Here is a 25,109-nt window from a genome sequence, read left to right as displayed (position 1 = left end):
GGCACTGCTTACATTGGAAATTCAAGGAGTCCTAACCACTGGACCACCAGTAAAGTCCCATCACTAAACTCTTAAATAGCTATCTTAAGAACATTTTAGATTTTCAAAAGTGAGTTCAAAAATGAGTTAAGTATTTTCAAAACTATGAGTCTGATAGGTGGAGAAAAGATGTTCTTAAAGTCTTGATTATCAGTTGTCTTTTTTTGGAAATTAAAGGAATGTAAAATAAAATAAATACAAGGAGCCACTCATTCATCAGAAATAAAAACGATACTATCCATGTATTCCCTGGTTGTCCAGTGGTTAAGACTCAGCACTTTCACTGTGAGGGCCCAAGTTCAGTCCCTGGTTGGGGAGCTAAGATCCCACAAGCCATGTTGCGTGGCCAAAAAAAAAAAAAAATCCAACATTGGCAGGGTTGTAAGAGATAGGCATGTCCATATATTGCTAGTGACACTTTAGGTTAGTTCAGTCATTTGTGTAGTAAAACCATTTAAAAAACCTATTCACCTAACTCTACTCCAAGGATATGACTTGAAAATTAAAAATTATGTTTGGGAATTTTTTAGCTATAAGATAGTCATTAAAAGAAGCAGAAGCTCAAAATTTAACTGGGAGCTAGTGAAGCAAATTATTTTATTAATATAACGATAGACCATTATGTTACAACTAAACATCATTTATGTGTATACTGCATTGATTTAAGGAAGAGTAGATATGAAATAAGTGAGAAAAGACCTTAAAATAGCAATTATTGATTAGTTAAAAATAATTTTTATATAAGGAAAAAGAAGAGCATTTATCAAGGTTATTTAAAGACTTGATGTTTCAATTTTGGTTCAAATGTACACTTGAATATATATATTTCTCACCCAACATGCAGACTTTTCTTACTTAGTACTCTCTTGAATCTGAATATTTTATAGAGATTTTTTACTTTGTGTTGATGGACCACACATGTTATATAAACTTAGTTCATTGTCCTTAAGAACCTGAAGAACAAGCTTGTTTTGAACTCTTAAATATTACATCCCTCATTTGGACAGTTAACAGGGTCTATTAAAACTCCCACAGGGTAGGAATTAGCAATTATAGCAGTAGATGGTGGAAACCAGATTTCATCACAGAGAGCTCAGGGCAGGGTGGCCAAGGAGACTAGCACTAAGTGGGGATAGCTAGAGAAAGGACATGGAGGCCTTGGTTGCCAGAAGAGCCCTAGAAGGAAGTAACCTCCAGAGAGTGATCACACCCACCCTCTAAAGGCTTCATTTCCTGCCTAGCAGTTCTGAGAAGGGCTTCTGCTTGGAACTTTCCAGGAATAAGACACACTATCTCCTAGAATGATCCAGTGATCCATTTGGACAACTGCTGTTTTGTTTTGTTTTTTTTTTTTTTTTCCTTTTTGGCCGTCATGCAGCTTGCAGGATCTTAGTTCCCCAACCAGGGATTGAAGCCGGTACCCCTGTAGTGGAAGCATGGAATCTTAACCCCTGAACCAAGGACTCAGGGAAGTTCCTGGATACTGCCTTTAATACACACACACACACACACACATATATTTTTAAATATCTTTATTTATTTATATATTTGGCTGCTCCAGGTCTTAGTTGCGGCACACGGGATCTTTAGTTGTGGCATCTGGGACCTAGTTACCCAACCAGGGATCAAACCCGGACCCCCAGAATTGGAAGGTTGAGTCTTAGTCACTGAACCACCAGGGAAGTCCTGTGGATAACTTCTTTGAGAGTTGGCTTCCTTATGCCAAAGACCTGCCTCCCTTTACTTTCCATCTAATGATCCCATTTCTGAGAAATCTTTGAGGCTCCAAAGGATGAATCTGATCCCTAGAACAGCTTTGAAAGACAATTTTTGTACCTCCTGAGTTTCCAGTTCTCCAGGTTGAACCTTCTCAGGACTTCCAGCCGTTCTTCATTTAGCTGCTTTCTTTCCCCCTAGTGACCTTGGTGCTGACCCCTGGCTATACAGCAGTTGATCATCATCCCCTTTATAGTGTGCTACCTGGAACAGAGTACAAGGTATGGCAAAAAAAAGAACAGTCTGTCATCTCCCTGGGGTTCTTTCTTGTAGTGAAACCAAGAATTGCATTAGCAGAATTGGCATCTACTGTGTTATCATTGATTTCTGTTGAGCTTATCATCAACTAAAACCAGTAAGTAGCATTATTCTCCTTTTTCAACATGCACAGTTGCCAAGCCACATCTTCCACATCCTGCAGTTGTTCACTGGACTTTTGATCTATAGATTTCAGCTTCTTTCTGAGCACTTTTCTTAGTGATAATCTGCTGTGGGTTACTTCAGTTTTACAGTGACATGAGGAGGCTTCTTAACAGTGTTTGAAGTAAATTGAGTGTCTGTACCAAGAGTGGTTTCTTGGTTGATGGGGAGGGATTGGGGAGCTCGTCAATGCCTGTTTTCTGTCCCTCTCCCTTGGTAATATGCTGGGTTCACCTGGAAGGCTTCTGTTCCTCAGAGCTTTGGGTATGTGGGAAGAGACTCAAAAGTAGCCATTGTGTTTGCATAAAGAATTACGTTGATTCCTGGAAGAGGTGCTGAGAGATAGGTTAGTATACCATACCCCCCACACCCAAATATTTAGCATTTGGAACTAAGACCTGAGGCAAATAAGAATTGCTTCAGGCCACTGAGCAAACTAGTCATAAGAGGCAGCTATAGCACCCAGGTCTTCTGACATGCTTTCCTAGTGACTCAGATGGTAAAGAATCTGCCTGAAATGCAGGAGACCCAGGTTTGATCCCTGGATCGGGAAAATCCCCTGAAGAAGGGAGTGGCTACCCACTCCAGTATTCTTGCCTGGGAAATCCCTTGGACAGAGGAGCCTGAACAGGCTGCAGTCCATGGGATCGCAAAAGTCAGACACAACTGAGCAACTAACACTTTCACTTTTCACACTTCTGACATGCATAGATACTAACCTTTTTTAAAAAAAAATTATTTATTTACTTATTTGGCATGCTGGATCTTAGTTGTAGCACTCAGGATCTTTAGTTGAGGCATGTGGGATCTGGTTCCTTGATCAGGGATTGAACCTGGGCTTCTTGCAACAAGAGCATGGGGTCTTAGCCGCTGGACCATCAGGGATGTCCTGCATAGAAACTCACTTAGTCGATTTTACCTTAGTAGCAGCTTTCAAGTGTTCACATTAAGATACTTTATAGATTTCCCCCCACCCCAGCCTTCTTACGAGTTTAGTTGCCCCAAGAGCTTAGATGACTCCTTGAATTCTTCCACCATGTGAGTAAATGATGCTCTCTTAGATGCTTAGCAAGGTCAGCTCTGGTGGTGAAGTGAGGCAGGATCCTCTCTGGTACTTCCAAGTCCTTTGCTGGCTTTCTGCCAAGCACTTTCTTCATGAGGTTATGTGGTTGGTGGGAGAAAATGAGATCACCCTGGATCACTCGTGCCAGGTGGGGTCCGAAGAATCCCCAGGGGCTGGACTTTTGAGAGCACTTGACACAGAGCTGTCTAGTCTCTGGCCGCTAATGTTATGTGTCTGGTGGGACAGCACGTTGTGATGGCCCTCGGAGGTCCTGTCTCCCCCCGGGCATCTGAGGCAGCATATGAGATTCAGGATAGGGAAAAGCACTTTGTAGGCAGGTGGTTGTACCAGTCTGCCAAGTGTCAGAGGATTTTTATTTGTAATTTTTAATGTTCATTAACCTTTTTTTCCTTACTCGATTGCAGATTCCTAGAGGAAGTTGACTCTCTTTCATTATGATATTCCATCACTGCAACTGGCAGAGTATTCAGTGATGTTTCCAGATTCAGGCAGTGTCAGGATGTATGTTTACTGCTTGGCTGCTACCTGGATATAGCAGAGCAGGTCCCTTCATATTTTTGGGGTGGGGTTGATTCTTTATCTGTAAAATGAGCAGTTTGGAGTGACCTCCAATGGCTCTTTTAGCAACAGACCCTCATTCTGGGAGCTTACACAGCTCTTGGAATGTATACTTGTAGTGTATCTTAGCGAAGTCCTTGTTGTTCTCTTTTCTGCTGCTTAATTACTAAAGCAAAGTCCACCCAGGGGATACCATCTTCTCTGTCCTTCCTCTGCATGTAATAGGAAGGTTTTCTTCTTCCAATGTCTTTAAAAAATTGGCAGATCTGTTAAAAAGGAAGATGGGTGGAAGGGAGATGTTGCAACAAGGGCCAGTGGTGGGTACCTGTCATGCTCCTAGTCTTCCTCTGAGCTGCTTTTAGCTCTGTTTCATAATATTCATGCTGGTTGCAAGAGAAGAGTCCTAGGATGAGGGAGGGAGTATACACCAAAGAGTATAGAACATACCAGAGGTCCTGGCAGAGAGAAAGGGAACATCTTTTGTAACTTTGGGACCTAGTGGAGAGTTTGAATAGAATCAGATGATCTGGATGGGATTTCTGGACTACAGAAGGTTCTTACTGTACTGAATGCATAGGAAAAATAGAATACAGCTTAGGAATATTTAGGTTCCTGTTCCACTCCAGTACTCTTGCCTGGAAAATCCCATGGACGCAGGAGCCTGGTGGGCTGCAGTCCATGGGGTCGCTAAGAGTTGGACACGACTGAGCGACTTCACTTTGACTTTTCACTTTCATGTATTGGAGAAGGAAATGGCAACCCACTCCAGTACTCTTGCCTGGAGAATCCCATGGATGCAGGAGCCTGGTGGGCTGCCGTCTATGGGGTCGCACAGAGTTGGACACAACTGAAGCGACTTAGCAGCAGCAGTCCTTTAAGAGCTTGCTTTTGGGGAAGATGGATGTAGATAAAATGTCACTATTGGGTTTGGGGTCCAAGAAATTAGCTCAGTGGAAGGGGTTGTTAATCCCAAACTAAGGCATAGGAAAGACTTCCAAGGGGTGCCTGTCTGCGTCTCCTCCCACCCCTCCCAAGCAGAGCCTCGCCTTTGTTCTGTCCTGGCGTGCTGGCAAATTTAGAAATTTGTGAATGTGGCGCCATCGGTTGGGAGGCAGAAGTCAAGTGAGCTCAGCCCGCCCATGTGCACTTTGTACCTTTTTCATTTCTGTCAGTATCAGGCATTCTCACTGTACTTAATCCATATGCAGCTGTCACTGAGCTCCGTGACAATGGCTGCTTCTGCCCTAGAGCCGACCCCAGGCTCGGAGCTAAAGGCACGAGCCACTGGAGGTCTGAGTGCCCCCCTGTCCCCCCAGTTACCATGTCCACGCAGAGACTTCGGGATGAGGACTACCGTGACTACAGCTCCACCGACGCGAGCCCGGAGGACAGCCCGTCCGAGGGCCTCAACAACTTCCCTTCCTCGGGGTCCTACATGCGGTTTGGGGAAAGCAACAGCACAACGTAAGTAGCTGTTCTGCCTGCCCTAGGGGTGGGAATCATATTCCCATGTTCTGTATTAGTTATGTACTCTCCCTGTGAGTTATTTTTGCCCCCCGATTTTATCAGTTCCCTACTTTACAGATGAGAGTAACACTTAAAGAGATGAAGTGAGTGATGGTGCTGAGATCTGAGCTCTTTGTCAGTTACTCTCTACTCTGTTTCTTACTCTTTGTTCATTTCACCTGCGTTGGTCACAGAAGGCTGGTGCTAAGTAACAGCCTGAACATAAGAAAAACTTCTAGAGAGAACATTTTCTTAATTTAGAACCTTGGGTCATCTGTGCTAGAAGCTTCAATAACTCCAAGTCCAAAACGGACAGTCCTTTGCAAAGTCTCCCCCAGACTTCTGTCCGCATCACCAAACAGCCAGGGCATTTGACAGAATAAATAGGAAGAGGGAAGAATAACTTCTCCTGCACTATGCCCTCCGCCAGGAGAGCCTCTCAACCCAGGAACTGAACCCAGGTCTCTCGCATTGCAGGCGGATTCTTTACTGTCTGAGCCACCAGGGAAGCCCAAGAATACTGGAGTGGGAAGTCTGGGATCTTCCCGACCTAGGATTTGAAGTGGGGTCTCCTGCATTGCAGGCGGATTCTTTACCAGCTGAGCTAGCAGGGAGGTCCTAAAAGATTCAAGGCGTTGGTAAAGAAGAGGGAACTTCCCTGGTACTCCAGCAGTTAGGACTTCGCCTTCCAATGCAGGAGATGTGCGTTCTATCCCTGGTCAGGGAACTAAGGTCCCTCGTGCCTCGCTGCCAAAAAACCAAAACATAAAACAGAATCAATATTGTAATAAATTCAATAAAGACTTAAAAAAAATGATCCGCATCAAAATAAATAAATAAAATCTTTTAAAAGAAAAAGAAGAGGTGATTTGCTTTGTATGCCCTTAGGAGGGCTTACGCCTTATCTCTGGAAACTGAATCCCAAGTCTCATCTGGGTTAGTTTGGCCCTCTGTGGGCCTCAGCTTTTCCAAATATAAGATTGAGAACCCCCGTGTGAAGCTATGCTGATTCACTCTTCAAATGAGAAGATTCAGAAGAGGGTTTTCTACTCCACTGAGTTGTCTGGTTCAGTTTTGAAATCAGCAGAGCTCTAACGTTTTCTCTGGGCCACAGCACCCCATCTCCTGCGGCCCTTCTGTTTATTCCTCAAGCTTTACCATCATCCTCTGTGTGTTCCCTTGGGGGTTGGGTGTGACTCACTGAGGGATCCATTATGTCCTTGACTCACACTGTCCCCTGTGACTGCCCAAGGAGACCATGGGAGCTTCTCTTGGAGCTCATTACTGGTAAAGCCCCCATGGCTGCAGTCTTTCCTGGTACATGGCATTTTCTCTAGTGAACTCCAAACTAGAGGAGACGGTCTGCCCACATTATAAGCCCCTCTCCACCTCTAGCTGGTTCTACTGAGTTGTCTGAATAACTCAGTTGTTCTTCTTCTGAACAATTAGGAAACTGTAAGTCATTCAGATCTGAGTACTTGGCAGATATTTTCTTGAAAATGAAAGTAATTGAGACTGTCACCTCAGGAAAAACTATTAAGGGACTTCCCTGGTGGTCCCGTGGTTTAAAAGTTGCCTTTCAGTGCAGGGGACAGAGTTCACTTCCTGGCTGGGGAACTAGGATCTCACATGCCGCAGGTGCAACCAAACCAGCATGCTGCAACTAGAGAAAGCTCTCGAGCCACAGTGAAGATCCAGAACAGCCAAAAAAAAAAAACAAAAAAAAAAAGTACTATATGTTGCCGACAATGAAATTTGAGCTTTTGAGCAAAATCAGAAAAAATAAACTCATATCCTGCACTTTGACCTTGATAGCTTCCCTTTACCTAAAGACTTGTCTAATGAGATTAGGGATGATACTAATGAATGTGATTTTTTTAAATGTCATATAATGAAATGTGCCAGCATTTGAAAGATCCATGTAGCTCAGGGAACCAGTATCTCCCATATGGCCAAAGTGTGATGTTGGGAAATTGTGTGTGGGTAAAAATCTATTCAAGGAGCAAGATTGCCAGTGTATTTTCACATAGTAGAGTATGAAAAGGTCAGATTCCACATTACAACTAACTCCTAAGAAACTATGTGTGTCGAGTTTTGATGTAGTATCAAATAAAAAATATCACAGTTGCCTCAACAGGCTATTCAGATACATTCTAACTACATATCTGTGTGAGGGCAGATTTTCTTCAGGGACTTCCAAATCAAAGCAATGTATCACAAGAGGTTGAATGCAGAAGATAATCCAGCTATCAAACAAGACATTAAAGAGATTTGCAAAAAAAAGTAAGATAGTGCACTTCTCACATTTTTTTTTTTGGAAAATAGAGTTACTTTTTGTTAAAAATTGGTTATTTTTATTAACATGTAGTAAGTTTATTGTTATTTTAAATTAATATATATTTTTAAGTTTCTTGGTTTAATTTATAAAATATATATATTATATATATACATATATATATCAGCAGATATAATCTATGTAAGCAAAAACTATGTGGGATCCTCAATAATTTATAAGTACATAAAAGGGTCCTAAGGCCAAAAAAGTATAAGAACTATGATTTGCTAGGCTTATTTTTCCCTCTTACCCCCATAGTTAAGATTCTGTAGTCCATGGAATTGATACTGTGATAACTCATATGGTTTTGGGTAATCCCAGCTCGTGGCCACTGGTGAAAAGCTTAATTTTGGAAGTCCTTTAGGTACAGTGGATAGGAATCCGCCTGACAGTGCACGATATATGGGTTTGATTCTCCGGTCCAGGAGGATTCCACATGCCTCGGGACATCTAAGCCCATGTGCCACAACTACTGAAGCCCGCATGCATAGAGCCTGTGTTCCACAATGAGAGAAGCCACCGTGATGAAAAGCCTGGGCACCACAATGAAGTGTAGCCCCCACTCTCTGCAATTAGAGAAAGCCCAAGCGCATCAATGAAGACCCAGCACCACCAAAAATAAATACATTGATGATTTTAACAAAGAATAATTTTGGTCAATTGCTTAGAGCCCTACTGTTTCAGAGTTGAAGTATGCTGCTCTGGTCCAGTCCTCTCATATGAGATGATAGGCCCAGAGGAGGGAAGGGAATTTTCATGATGAATTAATGGCAGAATCAGGGCTGGAGGGATCTGATCTCCTATGAAACCCAGCCCAGAGGTGTTTTGGGGAGGCCTCTGGTAGGCAGGTAGTTTTGGTGAGGTGCTTACCTTTGCCTTTTAGTGGATTAAACATTTGCCAAGATAGAAATTTGACTGGTCCATCATTCTGCCCCAAATCTCCTAGTCACTAGCCCTTGATAATGGAGGAGTCACCCCTGGACCCTTGCCGTCTCTTAGTTGCATCCAGGAGAGCACTTTCCTCTTCTTGTTCAAACTTGAAGCAGTTTTCTTGATCTTGCATGAGAAACTTGGGGACAGTATGAAGGTCAAGAGATTTTCTTCCTGGAGGTAGAGGGAGAAAGGTTACTGAGAGTAAAATTCCTTTCCAGAGAGTGTAGACAGATCTTATTTATTATGGTTCTTACAAGTTAATGGGCTTCCCTGGTGGCTCAATGGAAAAGAATTCGCCTGTAATGCAGGAGACCCTGGTTTGATCCCTGGGTTGGGACGATCCCTTGGAACCCACTCCAGTGTTCTTGCCTAGGAAATCCCATGGCCAGGGCTCCCTGGTGGGCTACAGTCCATGGGGTCGCAAGGGTCAGACACGACTGAGTGACAAACCACCACCACAAGATAACACATGATTTGCTTTCAGTTTCTACTAAATTGCAGTTTGGAAGACATGTGTGGAAGCATCGTTTAGGAGGTATTTAGGTTATATGTGGAGAAGAATTTCCAGACAGTGCCAGGGACCAAATCTTGAGGAAGTCTGGGGCGAAGTGGTATCATATTTGATCTATTTCATGTGTCTGCCTTATTTTCCTGCAGACTTTATTAGTTTCTAGAGACTAAAGTTCACATCCGATCCATGCAGTTTCCACCATTGCATTAACACAATGCAATGTGTTTTATGCATTACAGATGGTGTTTGTTGAGTGAAAAAATAATTACACATGAGTGGCTTTCCAAATGCAGCTTGAGAGGGACAGTCTATAACAGACAGGGGAAAACACTATTCTCAAGGCAGAAGGATAAATTAGGTGACTGTCTGAAGAGGGCTTCTCCAATCTTAGGACTATGGCATTTGACTTTTTTTTTTTTTTAATACACAGTACACCAGGGACTGTGGAACCATATGACTTTTACTCTGTTCACGTTACATAAAACTTTTTGATAGGGATTTGGGGTTTCTATTTTGTTATTTCCCCTGTTCTTTACTCACAGCAGTGTGTCTGTCCTTCACAGTTATGCTTGGAATCCTCTGTTGCAATTCTGGATCTGAGTCTTTATAGTGGAAAGTTCCAGGGTGAAAACCAATATACCAGGAGCGACACCATACTGTCCCTCTGGTCTAATCTCTAAGCAAGGTGAACTCAGAGATGCCTTGGGGAATGGACATTATAGCCCAGTGACTAGGAGAATGGGCTCGGGGGCTAGACATCCTGGGTTTGAATCCAGGTTCACACTAAGGTGTGTGATCTTGAACAAGTTGCTTCATCCTGTGTAAAATGAGGTTAATACCTATCTCATCATGTTATTCTGGGCTTCCCTGGTGGCTCAGTGGTAAAGAATATGCCTGCCATGCTGGAAATTGAATGAGATGATTCATGAAGGCACTTAGCTCAACGGTAAGTACTTGATAAATGTTACCTCTTATTATTGTTAACCTGCCCTTGTCTGCCTTATTCCCACTTCAGATGGTTCCAGACCCTGATCCACCTGCTAAAAAGCAACATTGGCACAGGACTCCTGGGGCTGCCTCTGGCGGTGAAAAACGCAGGCATCTTGGTAAGGGTCTGCATTGGTGCAAGGAAGTATTGTGACAGATTTTAGGAGATGGTGTGTCTGTGTGTGTTTAATTTACTTCATATAAAACATTTTGAAATGGGAAGCTTTTCTTTTTCAAATGCAGTTGAGAAAAAGCAGGGTTCAGGTTTATTCTTCTAAAGGTATGTTTTGAGGATCCGCTGTGTGCTGGGCACTGTTCTAGATTCTTAAGACCATTATTAGTGAGTGAAACAAACAAAGATTCCTGCCCTCATGGAGGCTACTTGAGGTAAGGAGGAGGTCCTGGCCATTTCCATCAATAATAGTAACTAAAGAATAACAGAATTCTGTCCATTTTCCATAGTCTTTCCACGCCCTGCCCTTAGATGGACAACTCTGAAAATCTAATTTTTTTCCTTTCTTGATTCTCCCCCTGATGGACTGCCTGTCCAGAGCCATTCTGCTTTCTTTTAAAGTTGGAGATAGGGGATTTCCTGGCAGTCCGTTGGTTAAGACTCTGTGCTTCCACTACAACACTGCAGGGGGGCAACTGGTTCAAACCCTGACTGGGAGCTAAGACCCCACATGGCTTGAGGCCAGAAAAAAAAAAATTCTTAACTGAATAAAAATGAAAATAACGACATATCAACTTAAAAACGTTATATGGGAAAAGTAAAAATAAATAAATAAATAAAGTTAGAGGTAGCCCAGAGGCTGGACTTGTCCTCTGCTAAAGACTGGCCTGTGCCATTACTCTAGACAGAACTCGCCCCCTCCCACCAGCCCTTAGCCTGTCTCTTCTTCCCAGACAGTCCCAGGAGCCTTCTGTTCTGCTGAGTAGGCAGCAGTCTCGAAACAGCCTAATCTGTGTTGTTCTCCTCAGGGAGATTAATTGTCTAGAAGGCCTGCCGAGGTTCAGAGGGTGCCCTTCCTGCTCAACTAGTCTCTGTGAGCATGTTTGTTTCTCGAATGCCCTGCCGGAAGTTCTGTCACTGGAAGGTACCCTAGTCACGTTTTGATCATGTGCGAATCCCAGTTCTAACTCTGCTTGCCTGTCTCCCTCCCTGGCCCGCACCGCCTGTGCACAGATGGGTCCCCTCAGCCTGTTGGTGATTGGCCTCGTGGCTGTGCACTGCATGCGTATCCTGGTGAAGTGTGCTCACCACTTCTGCTACAGGTAAGGGTGTTCCATGCACCTCTTGAGTGACAGGCTGTCCTTCCAGGTTCCGTGACCAGCGCCGGAAGTGAGCGCTCAACACACATCACTCTCGACTCTCTGTGCTAGCTGAAGGTGGCCGCTCGTTAATGGCCTTTCTCTGGCAGTTTCTGTGCCCTTTTGTAGCTTGTTGTCATCTGTCACATGGGCTTCCTGGATGGCTCAGTGGTAGAGAATCTGCCTGCCACTGGAGTAGGCACAGAAGACGTGGGTTCGATCCCTGGGTCGGGAAGATCCCCTGAAGGAGGGCATGGCAACCCACTCCAGTGTTCTTGCCTGGAAAATACCGTGGGCAGAGGAGCCTGGCGGGCTCCAGTCCATGGGGTCCCAAAGGGTCGGACATGACTGAGTGACTGAGCACACACATGCGTCATCTGTCACACTAACTTATAACCAGTGTGCAGAGACCATGTTCTAGTTTTATGTGCTTTGTAATATGCACCCCATTGAAAAGATTTTACCAGATGATTGCTTAATTATAAGGAAAGTAACTGTCCCATCGACTTCAGACTTATGCTCCTTGAAAGCATCAGACTGAGGACTTGGTGCTGTGTCTGGGGTGGCAGATGGGGAACGCCCCCAGGTCTCCATGAGCCCTGTTGGTCCTGTCATTGTCATTGTCTGACCCACACTGTGCCCTTCCCCTCCCTGCTTCCTTCCAGACTGAACAAGCCTTTTGTGGACTATGGGGATACGGTGATGTACGGCCTGGAAGCCAGCCCCATCTCCTGGCTCCGGAACCATGCACACTGGGGAAGGTAATGGGTGTCCTTCTTCTTTGTGGCTGTGGCTGCCCAGTGTGGGGGTCTTCAGATAGGGTGATGATGGGTGGCAGACCATGTAGCTAGTGGGAAGAACATTGCTTGGGCTCAGCTTTGCCAGTGGTCATGTGTGTAACCTTGAGCTGTGTGACCACTCCTCTCCCTGGGCCTCAGTTTCCTCATTGGTAAGACAGGAAGGCACTGGCCTGAAAGGTAGCTAAGGGCTCTTCCAGCTTTGACAACCTGTGACCAGTGATGGTATTTTATCCCCTCTTTTGGTCAACAGACATTTGAAAACATTCTTGTAAGTGGTACAAAGCAATTCCAGGTATAGGGAGGATGGTTTCCCCATATTACATGGTCCTGGCTCTCCAGGAGAAGGAGAAAGATGTGTGGGAGATCTGTTGAGAACAAGAGGTCAGGAATAGGGTATACCAGTAGAGAGAGTATCAGGAACTAGCAATGCACCGTAGGGGCCCCAAGGGGGAGGAGCCCTAAAGATGCTCTTGTCCACTGTGCCAGTGAGAAGCGCACTTGATAGGTGCTTTCAGGGCCGGGCACTGAGCAGGAGAAGCAGGGCTTCAAGGGGGAGGTGAGGGGAATTAGAGAAAAAGGGTTTTTCAGGGAAAGAGATGTTTCAGGAGCTGACGTGAGAGGTATTTGGAAATTTCGCCTTCTGGTAATTTTTCAGACACCTGGAGAGAAGTATTCTATTGTTTGTTTACCATTTGAGGCAATGGTACATTTTGACATAGAAAACTCCTTTTTTTTTTTTTTAATGTTTGTTTATTTGGCTGCATTGGGTCTTAGTTCCAACAACAGGATCTTCATTGCAGTGCATGGGTTTAGTTGCCCTAGGACATGTGGGATTTTAGTTCTCTGACCAGTAATTGAACCAGAGTCCGCTGCATTGCACAGCAGATTCTTAGCCACTGGACCACCAAGGAAGTCCCCCCCCCCACCTTTTTTTAAATTGAATCATATTAATGTTCTCCAGAAAAACTCCTTTTTGTGATCATAGGGAGACTTTTACCTTCACACATAGTAAGCTTCCTCCTGTGATGCAGGTTTCTGTAATTCTTTCAGGAAAATCATTTTCTGTGCCTGGAGAAGCCATGTTGCCAAGAGACCTCTGTTGGTTGGTTGGTTGTTGGCTGAGTCTTTCTTCTCCTCTCTCCTCTTCTTTTTCTGCATCTCTGTTTTTTTCTCTCTCCTCCTTCTCTCTTTCTCTCTCTCCCAATTCCTCCCCCTCTTTTTCTTTCCTCCCTTCCTCCCTACTTCGCTCCCTCCTTTCCTTCCTTCCTTTAATAAAATTAATGTGTGCTCATGGTGAGAAAAAAAACCCAGCAGCAACAACAACTTTTTTTAACAAGATAGAAAAACATAAAATGAAGAGTAAAAGTATAGTTGCCGTTGCATGAATATTCTCCTGGAATTTTCTGAGTATGTAAAAACATGTACAGATTCCACACATTTTTTACAGTAAATACCATACTATGCATTCTGACTGGAAACTTGGTGGGATTTTTTTTCCCTTAAAGGACTTTAGACATTTCTGTTTTGGCACACGTAGATTTAACATATTCTTTTGTTTCATCTAAAATGGCCTATAATTTAAGCATTTTCCCTTTGATGACCCATTAGGTTGTCACTAGCTGTTTGATACATCTCTTTCCATGTCCTTACATGAGAGTTGGTTTTTTGATCCAAGTTGTAGAAGGAGATGGTGAAGGGGTCCGCTTCTGGGGCTCTTACGCTAAGGGCTCCCTGTAGCTTTAGGATAAACATGATGAAATGGGACAGGCGGGCCATAGGGAAGGGGCAGTCAAGGGATGGGTGGTGGTCCTTATGTGTGTGCTGCACTCCTGCCAGTCCAGTCTCAGGACTGTCTCAGGCCTGCCTGACTATGTGTAGCATTCTTGGCATGCAGCCAGGAAGGTGTTCTTGGGAACCACACAGATAGCGCCTTCCTTACCTTCTTCCAGGGCTCTAGACCAGTGACACAGTTTCTCCTCTTATCAGGGCACCCTCATCCTTGTAACCTGATGGGAAGGGTCTGTGATGACTTGGGAAGAAGCACTGTTCGAACTCCCATCTCTCTGGCTGTCTTGCTTTCTATTGTTTGATCTTTTATCTTCCTTCCTTCCCCACCCACAGGCGCATGGTGGACTTCTTCCTAATCGTCACGCAGCTGGGATTCTGCTGTATCTATTTTGTCTTTCTGGCTGACAACTTTAAACAGGTAGGCCCTAGTGAAAAGAATGGCAAGAGATAAGTGGGCTTTCTGTTTAGGATCCCTCCCAAGCCAATTTTGTTCAGCATGAGAATTGAGATCTTAACACATTACATGGAACAGGGTCAGCGTCGTTTGATTTTATTCAAGACCTAGGACATCGAGAAACCTCAAGATGTCTTGCTGTCCTTTTGTCTGTATTTTTTATTATTTATTTATTTATTTATGGCTGTGCTGGGTCTTTGTTGCTGTGCACAGGCTTTCTCTAGTTGCAGTGAGTAGGGGCTGTTCTTTAGTTGTGGTATTCGGGCCTCTCATTGTGCTGGCTTCTCTTGTGGTTCTTGGGCTGTAGAGCAGAGCCTCAGTAGTTGCAGCACATGGGTCTAGTTGCCCCGTGGCATGTGGGATCTTCTTGGACCAGGTATCAAACCCACGTCCGGTGTGTTGGCAGGTGCATTATTAACCAGTGGACCGCTAGGAAAGTCCTTTCTTGCCTTTAGGTACGATGTGATCAATCCCAGCTCTGACAGTTGGGTTGCTAATGATAATTAGGAAGATCTCTGAAGATGGTTCCATGACCACTGACTTTCTATACGACTTTGTTCACACACTGAGCGTTTAGCCTAGAACCCCTTCCGGTGGGAGGGTCACTGGCCTTTGTCATTTGAGAGGCTGTCTCTGTTTCTCCCCTTCACTCTAGGTGATAGAAATGGCCAATGGGACCACCAACAACTGCCACAACAACGAGACGGTGATCCTGACGCCCACTATGGACTCGAGACTCTACATGCTCACGTTCCTGCCATTCATGGTGCTGCTGGTGTTCGTCAGGAACCTGCGAGCCCTGTCCATCTTCTCCCTGTTGGCCAATATCACCATGGCAGTCAGCCTGGTCATGATCTACCAGTTCACTGTTCAGGTAGGAGCCCAGCCTTCTCACTGTGTCTTATAAATAATCGGAGATACAAAGTGAGGAAGTGAGCATAAATAGGGGTGTTACTTACAAGCGGTGTGCTTAGATTAGGGCTTCTTAGCGTGGGCACTGTTGACACTTGGGCCGGATAACTCTTTGTTGCGGGGGCTGTCCTGTGCATCACGGGGTGTTTGGCAGCAACCTGGTCTCTACCCACTAGGTGCCGGTAGCAACTGCTCCCCAAGTTGAGACAGCCAAAAATGTCTCTAGATATTGCCCAGTGTCTTCAAGGAGGGCAAAATCACTCCCATTGAGATCGCTAGTTTAGACTTTTCCCAGTTAGATAATAATACATGATCATTGTATACGATTGGAAAATAGAGAAAATATTAAGATGATTCTTAAATATTAAATTATATGATTTATGTTTTTATACTAAGTAATAAAAGAAATCTTATGATGTAATATAATGAGGAATATTATATTATTATTTTACCCCTCCAGTTTTGCGTTTATTTGTCAGAATTCTAAATCCGGTGATCATTCCCGCTTACGTAGCCCATGTGTCAGGTCTGTGGGGTGGTGCAGGAGAGGACATCTGTGTATGGATGGGTAGAAGATCAGGCTGAGGATCTCATTTTTATTTCCATGTTTCCCTTCTACTTTATTTTTTTAACTTTGTATTTTATATTGGAGTGTGGTTGATTAGCAGTGTTGTGTTAGTTTCAGGTGTACAGCAAAGTGATTCAGTTATGTATATACACGTGTATTCTTTTTCAAATTCTTCTCCCATTTAGGTTGTTACATACTATTCAGCAGAGTTCCCAGTGCTATACAGTAGGTTCTTATTGGTTATCCATTTTAAATACAGCATTGTGTACCTGTCAGTCCCAAACTCCCTAACTGTCCCTCCCCCACCACCCTTTTTAAAAGGATAACTTTAAAGAAAGATTTTTGTTTGTTTGTTTAGTTGCCAAGTTGTGTCCAACTCTTTGCGACCCCATGGACTGCAGCACTCCAGGCTTCCTTGTCCTTCATCATCTCCTGATATTGAATGTAATTCCCCAAACAACTTATCAATACATGCTCATTAAAATACAGACAACACAAGTACCTGTGAGCAGCATGTCCCCACCCTGAATCTCCTCCACGCTGGGACCCGCTACATGTGTTTCTAGGTCCTTTGAATGGATTTACATATTGTATTTCTATGTAGAGAAATATATAAAATGAAAATTGGTTTTGTGTTTTTTAACATATTTTAAAAATTATTATATATAGTGTTTGTCTACCTTAGTTTTTTTCTTTAACAGTGCCTCAGAAAGCTTTCCATGTTGATATATCTGTTTTTACCTCTTTTTTAAAAATTATTAAATAGTATCTCAGAGAATAAATGTGCCATAGTTTTGTAGTTTATTTATCCAGTCCCCAGTCAGTGGCCTGTCAATTCATGTATCACCTTAGTGTTATTTCAGTATTATGATAGTATCCTTATGCTTATCATTTTGTGGACATGTATAAGTACTTCTCCATGTATTTATATAATATATGCATACAGAGCAGCTGGAGGTACACTTGCTGGAGAGTATACAGTTTAGAATTTTTTATACTGCCAAGTTGCTTATTCCAAAAGCCGTTTACCAGTTTTACAGACTCCTTTCCACAGTCAGTAAGCATCCCATGCTAGCCACACTGGACGTATCAATGTTTTTAATTTGGGCCAGTCTGACAGGTGAACGTTACCTCATTTTCACAGTCTGCATAACAGTGACCCAGTTACCCACTGATGAGGTTCCCAGGAAAACAGTGGGGTATAAAATGCAAGGACTTTGTATACTGAGGAAGTGACATAATGAATTTAGATAAACACTGTAGTCAGTGGGCATTCTCTGTTTTTTCCTTCAGGTGGGTGGCAGATATGGACTCTTCTCCTGTAGAACTGTTTTCTAAAGCATAAAATAGACAGCTGTCTGTGTTCTCTTTTTTTTAATGGACTGGAAGGAGGACCTGTGAACACATGAACGACCGTTTCTAGAGAGTTTCTTCCCCTACCTATCTCTGGCCCATTGGGTCTCCTGCATTGTAGGCAGACACTTTCCCGTCTGAGCCACTGGGGAAGTCCTAAGTTAACACAAGGAAGCATAAATAAACGTATGATTTAATTTTACAATTAGAGATCTCAGTCGGTGCTTAAGACCTGCTGCAGTGAACATTTTCAAAGACACAGGAAGTGAGGCCAGTTCACGTAGACACCACATTTAATTTCATACCATTGCAGATAACTGGGCTGTGGTCGTTGTGACTGGAGGACAGGGATGGAAGTACAGGGTCCATAGCATCTCAGTCCCAGCTGAGAGACGTGTCTGTCCAGAGGTCTGTCTGTGCCTAGTACAACCTGTGCTTTTGGACGAGGCAGCCCTGCTGAGGCCCGAGAGCGATTCTGAGCCTGCCTCTGGGCTGAATGGGGAGGAGTGTTGTGACCCGGGAGTGCTCTCTGCCGGGGCTGGAGAGGGGAGAATGTGGTCTGGCTGGGTGGCCAGCAGCTTCTTGCTGATGTGGCACATGGCTAAAGCTGTCCCTCTGGTTGTCTTTGTCGCTGCTCTTACTGCTGTCCCCTCTTGGTATCTTTCCCTCTTTGTCTTGATAAATCCCCCAATGTCCAAAGTTCCTGAATTTTCTCCTAGCCTTGAGCACGTGCGTGGCTGGTGCCCTTGCTCCTCAGACTCACACCATTGGAGGGCGTCTCTTGGCTCCTTCCACCTGAGCAGGTCTCTTCAACACGTGCATGACAAATGGCACACCTCTGAGCAGAGTCCCAGTAACTGTTTTGGCTCCCAGTGCATGTCCTTAATTTATCACTGCATGTCCTTAATTCTTTCTTTCTTTCTTTATTTTTTATGGCAGTACCTGGAGGCTCAAGGGATCAGGCCCATTCCCTCAGCAGTTAGAGTGTGGAGTCCTAACCACTGGACCACCACGGATATCCTTAATTCTGAGACATTTTTTCACAGTTAATAATGTTCCTAAAATTGGAGTACATCCGGCAATTCTTATGTACATTTAATAACATTTTCTCAAAAAGCTATTATAGTTACATGATAATGTGGTGCAAATGAGGAGATAATATGTTGAAAATGACCTGATTTTAATTTGTACTTTTTTTGCAAATTAAAAGTTTTTCCATTTAGTTGGTTGGGGTATAAGGCAGTAGCCATCATTAAGTATGTAAATTTCTTCTGCTGGTCTCATTCACACCAGTATCCCCAGATGTGTATTTTGAAATTCCCTCTGTGATGTCTCAGCCCAATGTATGACCCTGGGCAGTTTTCAGAAACTCTAGTTATACTATGACTCAGGGAACTAAAGGACAATCTTACCATCATGTTTCATCAAAAAAAAATATTTACTAGTCTCAGCTTCATTCAAGGAACTGCAGTGCTTCTCATAAAGAGATCTAACTGGTTTCTTAGCAAGGGCTCGGAAAAGAAAGCATTTTAAAAATTCTTCATATTTTAAGGAGACTATAGTATCAATATAATTGGTTTGAAATCTTTCAAAGAGAAACCTACTATAGAGATTAGTAGTAGGTCTCTTTTTTGTCCTCTGATGTTATTCTGTCACACTGTTAGAACAGGCTCCATATTTATCTAGATACCTCTATAGTTAAATCAGGTTTAAAACATTGTAAAAGGCAGTTTTAAAGACATTTTTAAATCTAAAAGTCAAATTCTGAAAGAATGGCAGCTTTTGTCTCTTGAGTCCTGCTCCTTCGATACCGGCCATCACTGGGGAATCTTGCCATTGGTCAGCCAGCTAGGTACATTGTACCTGCCGTTATCAGTTGCCTTGGTTTTTATTTGCCTTCTTTTTAAAAAGCTGTTTTTGCTATTTCCCCCACTTTGTACCAATAGTGCTGTCGTGTGCCTGTCAATAATATTTTCCAAGTACTGATTCACAGAATTTTTGAAAAAAGAAAGAGAGGGAAGTAGAGATAAAAGAGAAAAGTACTCATCTAAAAACCTACCACCTTTTCTTCCAGCTGTATCTGTATGGAATGTTTATGTAATTGTATCATAGTAAATATATAAAATTTTTAAATATTTTTCTCACTATTATTTCATTAGCAGTTTTTCATGTACTACTTATCCCACTTTGTACTTTTTAAACAGTGCATAATAGTGCAGTAGTGTGGTTTTGTTGATGTGCAGTACACTAACAGACAGATGTTCAGGAACATTTAGGCTTGCTGCTGCTTACCATTCAAAGGCTTTGCTCAATTTTCTTCATATTTTAATCATCTTTTCCTTGTCAGATTATATTTCTGGGGATGGGATCACCTAGTGAAAGAATGTGATTCTTTTTATATAGTCTCTAACATTTGAGTTTCCCCAAAGCGAGTAGACTTTTCTTGGCTTGAAGGAAAAATAGAAAGGCTACACACAACCCCAAATTATCTCTGAGATGTCATAGTGTCATACTTTTTCCCTTAAGAGAATATTAGATTTAGGAAAAGTTTGACCGGTCTGATGCTGGGGTTGAAATCATGAATCTCTGTATAGCCTTTGCTCTATTTTGTTTTCTCTCTTTCAGAATATCCCAGACCCCAGCCACCTCCCCTTGGTGGCTTCCTGGAAGACCTACCCTCTGTTCTTTGGCACGGCCATTTTTGCATTTGAAGGCATCGGGATGGTAAGAGATGCATCGTGATTCTCTGGTGCCCTCGGTGTCCTTAAGGTCTGTTTTAAGGAATGCTGAGGAAATGCTCCTAGAAATTGTCTTTAAGGTTTATTGGCCATTTAATGAACAGCATTTCAGAGACTCCACTGAAGTTTCCTAGCTCCAGTTTTTGTTTCCCTTCAAGCCTGTCTATTGCACACTCATCTCCTGTGCGTGCAGTAAGCAGTGGTGGGTGACAGATTGGAATGCAGGGTCTAGAGCTGGACCAATTTGGGGTTAGGCTCAACTCTGCCAAAGAGTACCTATGTGACCTTGTGCAAGGTCTTGCCTTCTCGGATTCTTCATTGTATGCTTCTGAAAGGGCAGCCTAGTGTTAATAGATTTTAGGATTAAATGAGACATGTCTAAAATACTTCAAATAATCCCTGACATGTGGTGAGCATTCAATAATTTTTATTTTCATTATTAATGGTATTGATATTATCATTAAATCAATAAACATATGAGTGAATTCTCTGCCCTGAAACTTTGTTGAGCTGTATTTTCCATGTGTAAACCAATAGACTTCACTCTTAGCTCAGCTCCTCCATCATTGCTGCGATTTCACCAGTTTCCCCTAAAAAGAGGAATCTGTCCCTCGGGTGTACCTAATTAGATTTTTACTTGTGTTTTTCATAATAAAGGTCCAGATTTTTTTTCTGAAGAAAGCTATTAGCCTAGGGCTTAGGAAATGGGAAGACAGTTCTCCTTTCATGGAGTATCTTTTTGTCCTTATTTGATTGCTCTATCACCTTACACACTTTTTAAAAATTAATTTTCATTGAAGCTTTACAATGTTGTGTTAATTTCTGCCAAACATCAAAATGAATCAGCTGTACATATACATATACCCTCCCATTTGGACTTCCTTCTCATTTAGGTGCACCGTCTAGGTTTTCTTTAAAGTATTTAAGGTGAGCATCCTTACACACTTTTAAGAAAACCTCAGAGGTGGACATTTTTTGTCACAATTTGAGGAATTGCTCTGGTGGTGTCAATAGAACGTGTTAATAAGACTCTTAACACCATGGGAGAGACTTTTTGAGTGAGCATGTGTATGTGACTGTTCTGAGGTTTTAAACCTTCCCTGGTGCTTGCTCTTGGGGCTTCTCATTGCCCAAGAAGAACATCTTACCTTGATTCACAAACATATATGGTTTCCCTGCTGCTCAGGCAGAGGCCTGAAGGGGCCCATATAGGATAAAGAGCTCTGAAGCACTCAGATCTGGAAAGAAGAGGCTGAGTGAATGTGGAAAGATGCCCGAGGACCCTGGGTTCTTAAGGAACATTGTGCTCAATTTGTCAGCTCTCCCTAACAGCACAGGGCAGAAGTTGTTTTTTGCTTCATTTCATCAGCGGGGGCTCAGATGAAGAGTCATTCTGTTACCATCATTATCTGTTAATTCAAGATTTGTCCGTGTTTTCTCTTTTTAAAATAGAGATAGGGCTGTTTTGACTCTTAGGCCGGATCTGAGGGTTGTTGGGTGTGAACCAGGAAAAGCTCTGGGCTCACTGAGCTTTCCTGTGCTCTCTGTGTTTCTGCACCCCTAGTCCAGACTGGCTGGCTTGGAGGAGATGGGTTCCCTGCCCTCTGGCTCCCAAGACATAGAAAGAAACCAAAGGAAAGCTTAGAAACTGTTGCTTGTTGGATTGTGGATCAGATGAAGCTTGAGCCCCTTGATCTGGTGTGGGGGATGCTGAAGGTCGGTTGGAGATGCAGAGCTGTGATGTACCCGTAGCTGTGGGCCAACAGCAGGCTCATGGTGTCTGCTGTCTGCTGGTGGGTCTGGCTGAGACGTGCTCTGTCTGGTGGCCAGAGGCCTTTGTGGAAAATGGGCATAATGACAAGATCAAAGACAGAGGAAGGGGCCAGTTAGATGTTTCCCTAAGTTGCTTTTCCTGCAACAGCCCAGCCAGATGTGGTTGATAGCAGACCATGAAGGTAGTCATAGGCACATTTGGTCTTTTCCCTGTTCCCTGTATGAACCATTCTTCATAAAATGCCTTTCATAATAGTATGGAGGTTCCTCAAAAAACTAAAAATAGAGTTGCCATATGATCTAATAGTCCTAGTCGTGGGTTATACATATCATATATACCCAGACAAAACTATAATTTGAAAAAAATACATGCACCCCTGTGTTCATAGCAGCACTGTTTGCAATAGACAAGATATGTAAGCAACCTAAGTGTCCATCAACTGATGAATGGATAATGAATACACACACACATAAGCACACACAGGGATATTATTTAGCCATTAAAAAGAATGAAATAATGCCATTTGCAGCAACATGGATGCAACTAGAAATTACGATACTAGGTGAAGTAAGTCATAAAGATACTTACATATGGAATCTAAAATGAACATATCTATGAAACAAAAACAGACTCACAAATAGAACAGACTTGTGGTTACCGGGGGGCGGAGTAGGTGGGGGTGGGGGAAAAGGGGAGTTTGGAATTAGCAGTTGCAGATTATTATGTGTAGGATGGATAAACAACAAGGCCCTACTGTATAGCACAGGGAAGTACATGCTGTGATAAACCATAATGGAAAAGGATGCGAAAAGGAATATGTATATGTATAACTGAGTCACATCACTGTTCAGCAGAAGTTAAACACAACATTGTAAATCAACCATACTTCAATAGAATTTTTAGAAACTTTTTCATAATAAAATTTTAAGTATTAAAAAACTGCAAATAAGAGGCCTTTCCTTGGCTTTAGCAAATGTTAAAGAAAATCCTCTGCTGTGAGGGAGGAGGCTGCAGGGTCAGTAGTTTGAAATAGGAGTCTGAAAACTGGGTTTTGTTATACATCTCCACAAACTTCAGCGTCCAGGATCCTCTGTTAAGTCATGCCACCCCTAGCACCTCAGTTTCTCTAAGTTGGAGGTTTCACTTGTCACTGCTAGTGCCCACCCCTTTTGAGGTAAGGAAACAGTTTCTGGGAACTGGAGTGGCAGTTTTCCTTGACCTGCATTTTGCATTCTTGGGACAGGTTAGCAGAGCCATGATCTCAGTCGAGGTACAGTTGGCCTGGGCCACCGCTGGGTCTCTTCCTCATTGTGCTGAGTGGGCATGATGGGAGAGGGCTTGTTAGGTGCTATGTACGTGCATTCAGGGTGCAAAAAGCACTCCCAACCCACAGGAGGCAGAGAGCCAACCTGCAACAGGAGTCCTGGCTTCCGGGCCTGCCCACCATACCTCTTGGGACTTCCTGCTTAGACGGCAGGCTCCAAAGCTCCTCCAGCTCGGCAAGTGTTGTTGTTCAGTTGCTAAGTCCTGTCTAACTCTTTGCGACCCCATGGACTGCAGCATCCCTGTCCTTCACCATCTCCCAGCGTCTGCAAGCATAATGTCTGATGGACAGCTTACATTTGTCTGTCTAGTAAACAACAGATGTGCTTTGGGGAAATTCTGGGGGAAAAAAGAGGGGTTACATTTTTCTGAGAATATTACTTGATTATTGTTGTTGGCCATTAATGGTGCTTTCTCATCTCTCACTATTCTCCTAGGTTCTGCCCCTTGAAAACAAAATGAAGGATCCTAAGAAATTTTCGCTCATCCTCTATGTGGGAATGGCTATCGTCACTGCCCTCTACGTCAGCTTGGGGATTCTGGGTTACCTGCAATTTGGAGCTAACATCCAAGGCAGCATAACTCTCAACCTGCCCAACTGTTGGTATGTAGGGGTGGAGGGAATCCTAGGAGCTGGGTTTTTTAAAAAAATCAATAAGGGTCATAATGTGTATTTTTCCTCCTCCTTATCTCTTAAATCAGCCCACTTCACTTTAGCCCCTTCGTGCCCCCAGTCCCCAGACCAGCACCATCCTCCTTGGCTGCCCATCAAGCCTTTTGGCTGGTCTCCCTGCCTGAGTCTGACTCTCAAATCTGTTCTTCTCCTGTTACCTGTGGGAGCCATCTAACCCTCAGTCCCGTCATGCAGTCTCCTGTTGAGAGGGCACAGAACCTTCCCTTAGTTCTTAACGATGAAGAAGAAACCCTGAGATGCAGTGAGGGCCGCTCAGGCTCTAGCTCCACCCCCATCTAGCTCCTTCTCAGTGAAGAGGGCTCATGCTGGGAGTCACTCTGTTTGAGAAATTCTCTAATGTCTCACCGACTGAAATGTCAAATCTAGGTCAGTGGCCCTCCTCTCTGCTGCCGCGGGGTCCCGTGAGGATCCTGTCCCAATCCTTATTCCATTGTGTTGTGGTTGCTGTTTACCTGTGCCGTGCTCTCCCTACATTATAAGCTTCATTCATTTTACCCCAGCCCCCTGGCACAATGCCTGGCATACAATCAAAACCAAGTGAAAATTTTTTGAACGAAAGGGAGGACTAAGTGCTGAGACGGTGAGGCATTTATAAATGAGGAGAGCTCACCAGGAAGCCACTGGAGCACAGAGGATAGAGGTGATCTGCCTTGTCCCAGCTCTCTATAGCCTTGGACAGGTCACAGCTTCCCACTGCCTCAGTTCCCCTTTCTGGAGACTAAGACTAGTCATTTCTGTCAGAATTGTCATGCAGATCAAATAACATGCGTGAGCTTGGTACTGCGGTACTGGCACTATGGAGAAGTAGGGTGGTGCTGAGCTTTGTACTTTGTTTGTGAGTCGTTCTGATGGAGACAGATGCCTCGTGGATTGATTGATCCACTGACTGATGGTGCCACTTCTCCCAGGAGATCTGAGCCCAGGAGGGTCAAGCATCCAGTCCACTGACCTCGAACCTTTCCAGATACATAAGGAAAGAGGAGGGCAGACTTGCCTGGACCCCGGCTTCTGCTGTGCCTGTCCCAAGACTGTCACTTGCTCCGTGTGCAGGTGCGGGCGGAGCCTCTCACCATGGGCTGGGAACCCTTCTGTATCTCACTTTCCCTAAGTTATGATTGCTATATCGCAGAGAAACACCAAGACATACTGAAATCCTTCCTGAAAAGGTAAATGTCAGAGGGTGTGTCTTAAGCCGCAATTCTTTTTGGAAGATTAAAATTTCATTGCAGACAGCAGCCGTGAGCA

General features: G+C 43.6%; 1 protein-coding gene across 7 annotated transcripts in view; it reads left to right on the top strand.

Moving 5' to 3' along the window:
* LOC102406175 (proton-coupled amino acid transporter 1) overlaps positions 1–25,109 on the top strand; it is a 47,642-nt gene that overhangs the window by 6,777 nt on the left and 15,756 nt on the right. For 5 of the 7 annotated variants that reach the window (XM_025292385.3, XM_025292381.3, XM_006041198.4 and 2 more), the window contains exons 2-9: positions 5,194–5,341; positions 10,178–10,268; positions 11,336–11,424; positions 12,126–12,221; positions 14,382–14,466; positions 15,158–15,376; positions 19,961–20,059; positions 23,608–23,774. In XM_025292385.3, coding sequence (XP_025148170.2) covers positions 5,199–5,341; positions 10,178–10,268; positions 11,336–11,424; positions 12,126–12,221; positions 14,382–14,466; positions 15,158–15,376; positions 19,961–20,059; positions 23,608–23,774 — 989 coding nt within the window. In that variant the 5' untranslated portion in view covers positions 5,194–5,198. Of the gene's footprint in view, positions 1–1,956; positions 2,037–5,193; positions 5,342–10,177; positions 10,269–10,684; positions 10,735–11,326; positions 11,425–12,125; positions 12,222–14,381; positions 14,467–15,157; positions 15,377–19,960; positions 20,060–23,607; positions 23,775–25,109 lie in introns of those variants that run through there. The other 2 variants (XM_025292382.3, XM_025292386.3) reach the window with 2 other exon arrangements.

Source organism: Bubalus bubalis, chromosome 9, assembly GCF_019923935.1.
Source record: "Bubalus bubalis isolate 160015118507 breed Murrah chromosome 9, NDDB_SH_1, whole genome shotgun sequence".
NCBI classification, from domain to species: domain Eukaryota; kingdom Metazoa; phylum Chordata; class Mammalia; order Artiodactyla; family Bovidae; genus Bubalus; species Bubalus bubalis.
The sequence above is the reverse complement of the archived record's forward strand: the minus strand, read 5'-3'. Positions and strand labels throughout refer to the sequence as shown.